The sequence below is a fragment of the Coffea eugenioides genome, chromosome 6 (genome assembly GCF_003713205.1).
Source record: "Coffea eugenioides isolate CCC68of chromosome 6, Ceug_1.0, whole genome shotgun sequence".
Classification (NCBI taxonomy): Eukaryota; Viridiplantae; Streptophyta; class Magnoliopsida; order Gentianales; family Rubiaceae; genus Coffea; species Coffea eugenioides.
Window position 1 is genome coordinate 54,221,240 of NC_040040.1, and position 13,071 is coordinate 54,234,310.

At 32.3% G+C, this 13,071-nt stretch overlaps 1 protein-coding gene across 1 annotated transcript; it reads right to left on the bottom strand.

Moving 5' to 3' along the window:
- Positions 1 to 6,976: 6,976 nt before the first annotated feature.
- On the bottom strand, positions 6,977 to 8,797 carry LOC113774620 (cytochrome P450 83B1-like). The gene is made up of 2 exons (XM_027319190.1): positions 7,910 to 8,797; positions 6,977 to 7,719 (listed from the first exon to the last, which is right to left on the bottom strand). The coding sequence occupies exons 1-2, from the start codon at positions 8,789 to 8,791 to the stop codon at positions 7,111 to 7,113; spliced, it is 1,491 nt and encodes a 496-aa protein (XP_027174991.1). The 5' UTR covers positions 8,792 to 8,797; the 3' UTR covers positions 6,977 to 7,110.
- Between the last annotated feature and the right edge of the window lie 4,274 nt (positions 8,798 to 13,071).

Consider the following 13,071-nt stretch of genomic DNA (forward strand, 5'->3'; position numbering starts at 1 on the left):
AGGTGGCCCAATATTAAAGTTTTAAAATCACCGCTTACCCTCTGAATTGTAACACTTTAACAGAAGTTTTTCACTTTTGCAAAAAAAAAAAGAGAGAGAAAAAACTGGCCAATTCCTTTTTCTGTAACCCTTGAGGCACCAAATAGACAAACCATAAAATTGTTTTGTAGTTTGAAGACATCAAAAATAAACTGTTAATTGTTTGCTTGTATCTTAAAAAGACATGCTGCTTATGATTGCTATTGCTATACTTTGTCCTCTCTATATTTTGTCTTCTTAGACTTGCACCTTTGCGCTTTTTGTCCTCGTTTTCATCATTTGGTTAATATAATTATAATTTGTAAATTTGTAAGACAACAAAAGGATAATTTTGAAAAGAAATTTATCTTATGTCTCCCAAAAGTGAATCTCTTAATCATATATTTTGAAATGGGTCGTAAATATTACAAAAAATTAAAAATAGGGGTGGTTAGCAATACTTTTCAGAGTTTAGGGTTGCTAAGTCATAACATTAGAAATCTCAGAGTTTAGGGTTGCTAAGTCATAACATTAGAAATCTCAAGAGAAGTTTCTGAAATTAGTGAGTCTCATTAATGATATCTAAAAAATTGTGAATACTTAAGACACTATTCTTTTATGTGCTTGAGTACAGAATTAATTTCTCCTAAATGAGGTACTGCATTTAGTTCGAATTGCTAATCAAATTCATTCATAGAAAACACCTATGCAGAAGTAACTATTAAAAAAAGTTTAATCTATTCTTTTCTTATTTTTACTTCTTTCATAATAAAGGAATAGACAAAAGTAGAATATTGTTGGACACATATGCAGGGGCAGAGCCATATTGTAGACCTATCAATGGGTTGGGTACGGGTCAGAATTGAATATTCCAAATTCAGACCCATTTTAGTATACATATTTTGGATTTGACTTGTATACACGACAGGTCTTACATTTGATCTTCCAGATCTGGTCTGCAGCTCACATATACGAGTCGGGTCGAATACGGGTCAAATTTTACAATAGATAAATAAATAAATAAATAAATAAATATTTTTATAATTATTAATTTATTGTATAATAAGTACTATTGTATTAATAAGTATATATATTATTATAATAATAAGTAGACATTATTGTTATAATAAGTATTATTGTATTAAGAATTATATAATTTTTTATAATTATTAATTTATTTAAACAGGTCCGAGTCGAATATGGGTCGAAATGCAATATTTCGTATTCGACCCGCTTTTTTATTAGAAAAATGGGTTAGAGTTCGGGTCGACTAAATGAAATTATATTTGAACCCATACCTGAAAAAAAAAATAACAAGTCCAAGCTAGGTCTGGGTCTAGACCGTACCGTTGACAGGCCTACCATACTGCCTTAAGCCATAGAACAACCTATACAAAGTTTAGAGTTTACATAATTGCGTCGCTTTTGCCCCTTCAGAATTTCCAAAATATTCCAACTAGTTCCGCCATTGCCCCCAAAACTATTAGAACTTTTTATAGCATTGTTGGGGAAAACATTTTACGGTTGCCCTCTCCATTTCTATAACGGGGCCTTGACCCGAAACATAATACTATTCTGTATTTCCTGTCTAATAAATCTATTTGTTTAATATGTCTAACCATAAGAATTACAAGTAAGCTAAATATTCTTTTGACAGTTTGACTAATTACATATTAATTGTCTGTTATGTATATCAGAATGTACATCATATAGTTTTATGCGTAATATTAAATATTTTACTATACCATTAGATGACCTGATAACTACCGCAAATAATAAATCATAATCTATACATTATTTTTTATTTTATTTTTGTAATATTGAATAAATTGATTCGTCCCTATTAAACTTGTAAGAAATACCTAGTTGCGCTGAAAGTCCACAAACCACACATTGCCACCCTCCGACCAAATGTCCTGACTCCACCACTACACATGAACTAGGGTGGAGTCATGTCCACTTTTTAGGGGTGGAGGAGGGAATGAAATGTATCACAATAATCTGGGTACCAAACTATACTCTCAAATGTGTACCGTATGGACTTAACATAAAAAAATTATCGTTTTCTAAACAATTAGAACACTTAAATTTGCAAGTATGACTTTTGAAAATTTTGGATGACAAAATTAAATTTTATGACAATGGTGTCTATACACAGCATATTCTCAAGTTTGAAGGGGCAAGTATTTAGTATCAAAATAGTTTCTTGATGTAAAAATTCATGATACGAATAAAGTTTGTAAAATTCTAATGGGGAGCAAAAGAGATTTTTGAAATTCTTTTGGTGGTGTTCCCTCCCTGGCACCCTTTGTTCTGTCCTTGCACATATGGCCCTAGACTTCGGGTATCATCTTAAAACAGCTATGTCTATTAGGTACCCTATGTTGAGATATATTTCAGATGTCATATTTTTAGAAATGTAAAATTAATTAGGAAACGTAAATAAACGCAAGGGTAGGTAGGTAAAATTAAATAGAAAAAATATATAAATTCAAGGGAGGGTAATAATTGTTAGTATATATATATATATATATATGGTAAGTTAGATGAATGTTAGGTGTATTAACGAGTGTTCTAATAGCGCCCATTCGAAAAAACTATATTCTAAAGCAACGGAAAACAGTGGTAGATGTTGGAACCTGACATATTTCTTTATGGAAAAGCCATTTATTTACTATTTTGGCCAATTATTACTCTTAAGTTGACAACTTGGGGTCAAAGATATGGCTGTGAATTTGGGGTGTCGGGTACAGTGATGCCCAGGATTTGTTCGATTATTTCCTTATCTGATCTTTTAATTTTGTTCAGGTTGTCTTGTCACCTTGATAGTAGAATCAATGATTTACATTTTATTGCATTATGTTATATGGCTATTGTGATTATTTTACAATGTTCTGATCAAGAGTAGTTACGATAAAAATTATTACAACATTATAGGTAGGTATTATCTATTGACGCTAATTAATCACGTTTAAGGGTGATGGTTACGTTTCTTGTCATCTAAACATGTGATCTATGTGTGTGTGTGTGCTGGAATCTGAAATCTTTCAATCACACTCTCTCTTTTCGAACTATACAATCCATCCTTTCCCTTAAGTTCAACATATTTGAGAACGAGTTTTCCAAAAAAAAAAATATTTGAGAAAGAGGAGTATGATTTTTTTTCTTTTTTGCTTTTTAACTATGACAATGCTGTATTTTGTGACCAAAATTGCTAAAATTGGTCTGCTATGAACAGGTTGATGGCAACGGCCAATGGGAAAACCTGGATGGAGAAATTTGTTTAAAACTCTAATAATATTGACAATGAATAATTACAAAAACCTACCATGAGAATTTTAATAGTATCACTTATCATCCCTGTACTTTAAAATATATCACTAGCCTCCCCTATTTTTGACATCTTGCAACTTTGTCAACCCATGTCAAAATGTAGGATTAAAAAACTCATTTTAAGGAAAAAAATTCATTCGAAAATTGCCCTTCTCTTATGGACCCTTAATTGTCATGACAAACTAATTTAATCCTGCAAGATTTGAAAACTTGACGAATGTGGTTCTTTAATGGAAAATTAACCATTCTTAATGGGTTGATAGTTCCTTTAATAGTTTCTGTGCCACAATTTAGACACAAAACATTAAAAAATTTTAAAAATTACGAAACATGTAAAAAAATCACACAAAATACTTTATAGACGAAGAAAGTAATGTTTTGCACCTTGAAAACATCTTAAATAAGCTTTTAACAAGCACTTTGTCTTTTTATTATTTTCAAACCATTGATCTGGAAAAGAAAAGTTTGAAGATTCTAAACAAATTATATGACTCCTTAAATCCACCCAATACACATTACAGTAAAGAAAGTGTTTCTTCTAATTAAGGCACCCGATGAGCACATCAAAAAATAAAAGTAGCCCAATATTAAAGTTTTACAATCACCATCTTTTGTATAAAAGTACCTTTTGTAGAAGAGATTTACCATCTTTGGAAAAAAGAAAAGAAAAGAAAACCTCCAATTCCTTTCCAAATAGACAAACTATAAAATTTTTCTGTATCTTGAAGATGTCTAAAATAAACTATGAATTGTTTGTTTGTATCTTTAAAAAGACATGCTGCTTATGATCGCTACCGTTATACTTTGTCCTCTCTATATTTTGTCCTCTTAGACTCGCACCTTTGTACCTTTTGACATTGTTTTCGTCATTTTGGTTAATGTACTTATAATTTTGTAAATTTGTAGGACTACGAAAGGAAAATTTTGGAAAGAAATTATCTCAATTAATTAAGCGATATTTTTAGAATTTAGGGTTATAAAGTTATATCATTAGAAGCCTCAAGGAAAGTTTCTGAAATTAATGAGTCTCATTTATATCTAAGAAACTGTGAATTCTTAAGAAGTTATTCTTTTATGTACTTGAGTTCAGAATTAGTTTCTTCTAAATGAAGTGCCGCTTTTAGTTCGAAATGCTAATTAAATTCAACAATAGCAAACACCTATTGAAGAAAATTTGCCATTCCTTGGTGGGAATTAATCCACTATTTGAGCTCGAAATATTACCAATGTCTTATTAAATGCAGGATAACAATCCCCGCCTCCCCCCTCCTTCCCTCCCCAAAGAAAGGGTGAAACCTAATTTTTCTATTTTATCTGATAAAAACTTGGTATATGGGGAGGGATGCTAGCTCGAATATCTTTAAAAAAAAAAAAAACTAAACTTTACAAGGAGGGGATATGGCCAAAATCTCCGGCAAAAATTACAAAATGAAAACAGCTTTTCTGAATTAACACTTCAAGGCTATTATTGTTGGATAACCTTTTCTTCTCTTTTCTTTTTTATGCAAATTGATTACCTTTTCTTTTCGGCTTTTTTGAACTTTTGGATGTAACACATTATTTTCAAAAGGTGAATTTTATGGCAATAGTGTCTAAGCACAACATATTTTCAAGTTTGGAGAGGCAAGTATTTACTATCAAAATAGTTTCTTGATGTAAAAATTCGTAATACAAATAAAGTATTTAAAATTCTAAGGGGGTGCAAAAGAGATTTTGAAAATTCTTAAGGTGGTGTCCCTGCCTGGCCTCCTTTGTTCTGTCCTTGGACATATGGCCCTGAACTTCGGGTATCATCTTAAAACAGCTCTGTTTCAGCGCCTCAAGTTTATTTGTTCTTCAACGACTCTAGATCTTGAACCCATTGAAAATTTGGAAAGATAACCAGGGAAAAGTTTCCCATTTGAGTATGTCAATATTCTAAAGCAATGGAAATAGAGTATTAGAGTTGAAACCAGACATATTTCTCTATGGAAAAGTCATTATTCACTATTTTAGCCAATTCTTCCTCTTAAGTGGACAACTAAGGATCAAAGATATGGCTATGATTTTGGGGTGCCAGATATAGTGATGACCAGCAATTGTTTGATTATTTCCTTATCTGATCTTTCAATTTTGTTCAGGTTGTCTTGTCTCATTGATGGTGGAATTAATGATTTGCATTTTATTGCATTATGTTGTATTACTATTGTGATTACTTTATAATGTTTTACTGCAATTGATCAAGAGTAGTTAGGATAAAAATTATGAATTAATCTTTTCGATACTGACAGTGTATATACTATCAGCGTTGGATGAATGATAACTATGCAAAATTTGAATTTAAAATTCAATTTTTACACATATGTCATGAATCAAGCGGTGATAGTGTATATACTGTCAGTGTCTATAAGATTTACTAAAAAAATTATTACAATATTATACGTAACTATTATCAATTGATGCTAATTAATCAGTATTAAGGGTGATGGTTAAGTTCCTTGTCATCTAATTTTTCATCTTTGTACATGTGATCCATATTTATCCTTTCACATGACAAATCTAATCTAGTTGATGGAGAAAGAAGAAAAAGTTCAACATACTTGAGAACGATTTTTCATTAGATACTTCATTTGTGACCAAAGTTGGTAAAATGGGTCTGCTACGAAGACGTTGATGGGAATGGCCAATGGGCATAACCTAAGTGGATAAAGAAAATTGTTTGACGATGCTTGCCTTGAAATTTTTTGTAGTATCACTAAGCACCCTGAACTTCAAAAAATATCACTAACCTTCCCTATTTTAACATTTTTGCAACTCCATTAACTCATTTCAAAACATAGGATTAAAAATTTGATTTTGGCAAGAAAATAGATAAATTCAGTTGAAAATCACCCTTTTATTATGGTCCCTTAATTGTCATGACAAATTAATTTAATCCTTTAAAATTTGAAAACTTGACAAATGTGGTTCGTTAATGAAAAATTAACCCTTCTTAAAGGGTTGATAAATCCTTTAATAGTTTCAGTGTCATAATTTCGGCACAAATCATTAAGGAGTTTACAAAACATTTATAAATCATACGAAATACTTTATAGATGACGAAAGTAATGTTTTGCACCTTGAGAAAATCTTAAATAAGCTTTTAAATATAAGCACTTTGTCTTTTGTTATTTTCAAATCATTGATCTAAAAAAAAACTTTTAGGCGCTTTTAGTTGGAAAATGCTAATTAAATTCAACAATAGCAAACACCCGATTGACAAAAATTTGTCATTCCTTGGTGGGAATTAATCCACTATTTGAGCTCGAAATATTACCAATGTCTTATTACATTCAAGATAAAAAGTCTCTCCTCCCCCTCCCCCCGCCCGGGCGTGCTCCCAAAAAAAATTGACAAAACCTGGTATATGGCGAGGGATGGCAGCCCGAATTTATTAATAAAAATATAGCCAAAACCTCCTGCCAACATTACAAAATGAAAACAAATTTTCTGAATAAAACTCCAAAGCCATTACTGTTGGAAGACTTTTTCTTTTCTTTACTTTTTTTGCGCAATTTGATGACTTTTCCTTCTCGGGCTTCTTCAACTTCAGGATGCAACACATTATTTCTCGAAAGATGCAAACAAGGTTGCATTAGATTAAATGTAGACATTTAAAAATATTTGATATCATTTCGAAATATTAGGAAAGAAATACAAATACACAATCACTGATAACATACTTCAAACTGATACTGGCATATCACTATTTATTTATTTTTTCCATATCACTATTTATTTTTACCCATATTTCTTGGCAAAGAGGGAAAGAGCATTTTTCGGGTGCATGGTTAGTCCTGGCATAACTTCAGTATCTACGTCTTCTGCTTTCATCCCAAAAGGCAATTTCCAATCAAAATGATACAGAAGATTTGCCAGTGCAACTTCCACTGTTGCGAGTCCTAGAGAAAATCCAGGGCAGCCCCTACGTCCAGCTCCAAATGGGATCATTTCAAAATCTTGTCCACGAAAATCAATATTACTATTCAAAAATCGTTCTGGGATAAAATCATCTGGACTTTTCCAACATTCAGGATCTCTTCCAATAGCCCATGCATTAATGTAAACTAATGTTTTGTACTTAATTTCATAGCCTTCGATTGTGCATTCTTGTGTAGTTTCTCTTGGCCCTAGAAGTGGAGCTGGAGGGTATAATCTTAGAGTTTCTTTTATCACTGCTTTTAGATAAGGAAGCTCCTGAATATCTTCTTCATCTACTCTTCCTTTTTCTCCAACCAATTTTCTCACTTCTGCTTGTACTTGCTTTAGTGCAGAAGGGCTCTTCATCAGGGCTGTCATTGCCCAAATAATTGCTGCTGCAGCTGTATCCGTCCCAGCAATAAATATATCCTGTGATAAAAGGGTAAACGATTATTATTAAGGACCATATCAACTATTTTAACCCAAAAAAAAAAACTTTCAGTTTACTTGATTTATGTTCAGAAAACCATGTACCAATATGCTTGTTAAAGAAGATGAAAAAAGAAAGAAAGAAGAGGAAATTCAACAATTGATTATCTTGCAAATAGGGATATACTACCATGAGAATTGCCTTTATGTGATCCCAAGATAGGCCTATAATTGATGATTGTTCTTCTTTTAGCTGAATTAAGAGATCGAGCAAATCATCCTTCATGCTTTGTGGTCTGTTTGGATTGAGATGCTCCTGTATCAACTCTTGGTAGAATAAATCCAGCTCATTGAAATTCTTCTCAAGACGCTCAACAATCCCAGAAAATTTATCTACCCAACTGAATGAAGGAAAATAATCTGAGATGAAGAAACCCCCAATCATGGCCTGAGATTCTTGTAAAAGTTTATCGAATCGCTTTCTCTCATGCCCTTCCTCATCGTACCTCTTTCCAAAGGCAACTCTACATATTATAGTGCTCGTCAAGGACATTATTATGGTCCTTAAATCAACTAGTTGTGATGAAGATGAGAGATTTAGTATCTTTTGAATCATGCTCGAAATTTCATCTTCACGAATGGGACGAAAAGATTGTACTCTTTTAAGGCTAAAGAGTTGGAGGACACAAATCTTCCTCATTTCCCTCCAGTAGTCACTGTAAGGTGAGAATGCAATATCCCTTCGATTGTATGACAGCTTTTGCCGCCCAACAGAAGCTGGCCGGCCGGAGAACACAAGATCATGGGTTGTCAGGGCCTGTTTTGCCATTCTTGCTGAAGAAATAACTAGTACTGGTACTGAACCAAGCTGTAATGACATGAGGGGGCCATATTTCTTGGAGAGTTGGCTTAGGAATTCATGAGCCTTTTCACTGTCGAATTGGTGCAAGTTCCCAATGAATGGGAGCCCTGGAGGACCTGGTGGTTGACGGATATTTCTGAGTTGCTTGTGCTTTTTACCTATGGATACGAGGATTGAAAAAAGGAGCAATAAGAGAAAAAGCATTGTCATCTTTAATCGAAGGATAGCAGTGAAGTGAGATAGGTTCAAGGGCTCAGTATTTAAAGGCGCTGAAAGGTAATTAGAATGTCACTAGGAGCCTGTTTGTGGAAACCAACCTGGATTCGGGTTTTTCCAATTGAATTCTACCCAATTCTGTCCAGTTGATATAATTATTACCATATTTGGTGTAAACTTATATAATTGTAGTGTAATCATGAAATTCATCAACTCGTACCCAAAATTGTAGGAGTTTATATCATATATTAATTAGATTGAACTGGACTAGCAGTCAATTGTAGAGCCCCATAACTTTATACGTACATATACTTAATACATATACATATATACATATATATATATATATATGTAAAATATATGGAGATTCTAAACCTTGAAATTATGTATGTAAAATATATGAAAAGCCCCATTTCCACCCTAGACCCATACATACATATGTATGTAAAATATATAATACATTGGTTTAAATGGAGATTCTAAACCTTGAAATTACGGAGAATTTACAAGTTGAATCAAGAATCTCACATTACTTGACTAATGTCTCTACTAGTTCAGAGACACGTAGGTTTAAGATCAAATTTACATAGCCTTGAATATTATCATTTTTCATATTTTTAACCACTTGTTGCAAAATTGCAAATTTATAGTTATGAATCACGTTAGAGAAATACTGATTCATACCAAGTCCATTTAGGAAACAAAAGTTTATAGTTTTAGTCTAATATGCAATACATTTTGGTAGGACCACACTATAAAATGTAAATGGAATTCCACTTGGTAAAGTCCACTTTTTGTCTTAAAAAACACTAATACATTACGTGAATGAATATGGGGAAGGAAAATAAGCAAATCACGTTTGGTTTTTTGTTTTTTTTTTCATTTGTTTGCTCTCAAACCCATGAAGAATCCTAACCTTTTTCCCTTGAGATTTTCCCTTATTGGCCTTTCGCAAAATATGCATAAAGAGACACACGACATGTCACAAAACCAACAAATAAATGAAGATGCATAAGAAGAGAGGAGAAGAAAACTTCAGGCTGTATTTATTGATGAGGGAAAAATAGGAATAGGGTGTGCAGCCAAATTTTGTTTTGTCACATTTTGATAAAAGTCCATTTTTTGTCATAAAAATACACGAATTAATGCACCACACAAAACCCTAATTCTTTTCCACAAAACCCACAAACAAATAAGGATAACAAAGAAAAAATAAGTGGACAACAAAGAAGAGAAAATAAGAGAATGAGTGGATGTCGATGAGAAAAATAATTGAATAGAATGTGCAGCCATTCTTCTTTCGTCTTAAAATTACATAAGACACGATTGTACGAGGTATGTGCAGCAGGATTCAGGACCAAAAGCTTTTGGGCCGACACTTTAATTTGCCCGGGAAAAACACGGCTATATAAAACCGTGACACGAGTTTTTATTTCGTACCCTAACGAAGTAACGAAACTAGCTCACAGCCATCAATCTAGGTATGCCCAGTCTTAGCCGGTTTATTGTACTGATAGTTTATTCTCATCCAACCATAAAGGGCACAAGTCAACATGACTGGACAAGCAAATTAATCAAGCTTTTAGAGCACCAATAATATGACAATATGGGAGGGAAATGGGAAACCAAGAAGTAGAATTGTGATGTGTTGTATTGAAGCTTGGCTGATTCATAACCACAACTTTCCAGTTTTGTTTCTTCATTGCAGTTGTGTCGTCACGCATCAACCAAGCGTTTGTTGGAGTAATCTAGTACCAAAACTTCTGGTACAAAACAAAATCTTCCACCAATTCTTGTGACTCATTCACACAAGATCACTGTTCAACTTTGGGGGACTAACTTGTCAAGTGACTCAGTGTCACTTCCATGATAGTTCCAAATTCTCAGTACCCATCACCGGGATGCGGATCTCTCCTGTTGTTGGCAATTGGCAAGAGTACCGCATCGGTCTGAAACCGGGATAGTATAGCTTGACTCGATTTCAATCATTTTTTTAAAATCAATAAATAATGAATAGTTGAGATTGAGTTGGATTGTATTGACCCCAATCTTAGACTGGTTACAAGATGGTTCAATTCTTCCCACAATCACAGAGGAACTAGAATCTCTTGCAATTAGTTTGGTTAATTGCCAAATTACTAAATTAAGATGTTTCCTTTTTTTCCGAGATGAGACTTTCTCAGTGAAAGAGCCATGATGGTTTGTTGTTCCCATTGAATTATCATGTCAGATGCGCGATATATTTGTTGAGTTAGAAAATGAATTAGGGTTGAGTCAAGGAACAACCTTGGTGATGTAACTCTTGAAATAAATGAGCTAATCAAAACCGCAAATGTGGTCCGAACATATTGTGGAAACTTTAGAGCTTAAAACTTAATTTCAAGTGTCGATTTCAAAAAGTAGGCTTCAACTACCAATAACATACTTTGACAAGCACATACGCATCATGATTGCGAAACCAAATATCTTATGCAATCTTCAATAGAAGAAAATTGGGATAACAAAACCATATTCTTATAGAGTCACGTTTATCATTTTGATTTCATGGAACATGGTTTCCCTTACTCCGATCACAAATTTCCTGTGTCGAATGGTTATTTGTGGAGCAACGTATTAGTCATATCACATCTATATCTATATCTAGAGCTGTTAAACGAATCGAACTGTTTGGTAGCTCGATTCGTTTCGATACGTTCGTGTTCGTGAAAGACTCGTTCGAAATCTTAAACAAACCGAGTTCGAACGAATTTTTTTGTTCGATTAATAATCGAGCGAACACGAGTATGTTCGCGAGTTTTAACGGACGTTCGCGAATATGGACATAATTATCATTTGACAAATTTTAGGGTTAACTTTATGGCTAGACTTTTATATTTGGAGGGTTTTATTTGTTATTTTTATGTTAATGTTAGTTATATAGTTAATGAATAATAGAATTTAGTCACTTAGTACTTTAATTATTTTTTAGAATGATTAATGATTTGTATGACATATTTAAGGCTTAAAATAATTTGGATTCGAGCATTTCGAGTATGTTCGGGAACGACTCGTTTATGTTAAACGAGCCAAACATGAATTCGAATTCGAACATGAACTTCGCTTAACGAGCCGAACACGAACACAGGTTTGGAGTTCGAAAATTAACAAGCGGACACGAACATTGTTCGAATCACTTAATGAACAGAGAATAAACATGAGATACTCGATTCGATTCGGCTCGTTTACAGCTCTATCTATATCTCTATTTATGTTAAATAGAAAGTTTGTTTTCAAGATCGAGTTAACTGGTAAAGACATTGGTTAAATTATTGTGAGATTATTGGTTCAACTTTCAAGCTGCTACTTTTCCCCTTTTCTTCTTGTGAGGTTTTGAGTCTTCATTGAACCTAAACCAGAAAAAGGAAAAGAAGAAAAGGAACAAATAGCAAGTGTATTTTGGACTTTGAGTGATTTAGATTCTTTTCAGAAATATCCTGAACATAATATATTAAGGCTGTTTTATGACTCAAAATTCGAACATTATTATAACATTGTTGATGGTATTGGTGTAATATGGAATTTGAGGCATCTATATATATATATATAAATATATATATAGTAGCTATTTTAATATATATATAGTAGTTATTTTAATCACAGTGTTTCTCACTCTTATATAGCATGCCTAATTGAAGAGAATTAACGGGTTATGGGTCATTTAAGTTTTACCCATACTAATCCTATTTGGATTATATTATGCGTTTAAAAAATATTTCTAATTTTAAAATAATTTTAAAAAACAACTAATCTTATCTTAATGATAGCTGCTTTCTGTCAAATTATTACAATGATGATATTATATGTTTAAAAGTTATCTTTAATTTTAAAATAGTTTTAAAAAATAACTAATCTTATCTTAATGATATTTGCTTTCTACCAAATTATTACATACAATTATAGTAAAACCTTTTTAAATCACAATTATTGAAATCTTACATATTCCATAAATTACTTCCTTTCACCATTATATCATTGATTAGTATTCAAATTATTCATTATCTTTTCTCTTAATTTTGAATTAACTTAGTGTAAAAAAAGAATTAACTGTTACACTGATAGATTTATTAATATTATTGGAAATTGAATATTTATTGATGAAGAAAAATGGATTGCTAGATCTTTTTCTACTTAATTAAATATGAATATATAGTTCTAAGTTTATGATCATTATAAAAATTTAAATTATCTAAAAGAATATTTATAAAAAAAAGAATATCTACCAAGTTTTTGATATG

Excerpts from the sequence above, each read along its gene's own strand:
- LOC113774620 (XM_027319190.1), bottom strand. The coding sequence starts at position 8,791 with ATGACAATGCTTTTTCTCTTATTGCTCCTTTTTTCAATCCTCGTATCC. Across the intron at positions 7,720-7,909 it reads ACATAAAGGCAATTCTCATG|GATATATTTATTGCTGGGAC; the intron begins GTAGTATATCCC and ends CTTTTATCACAG.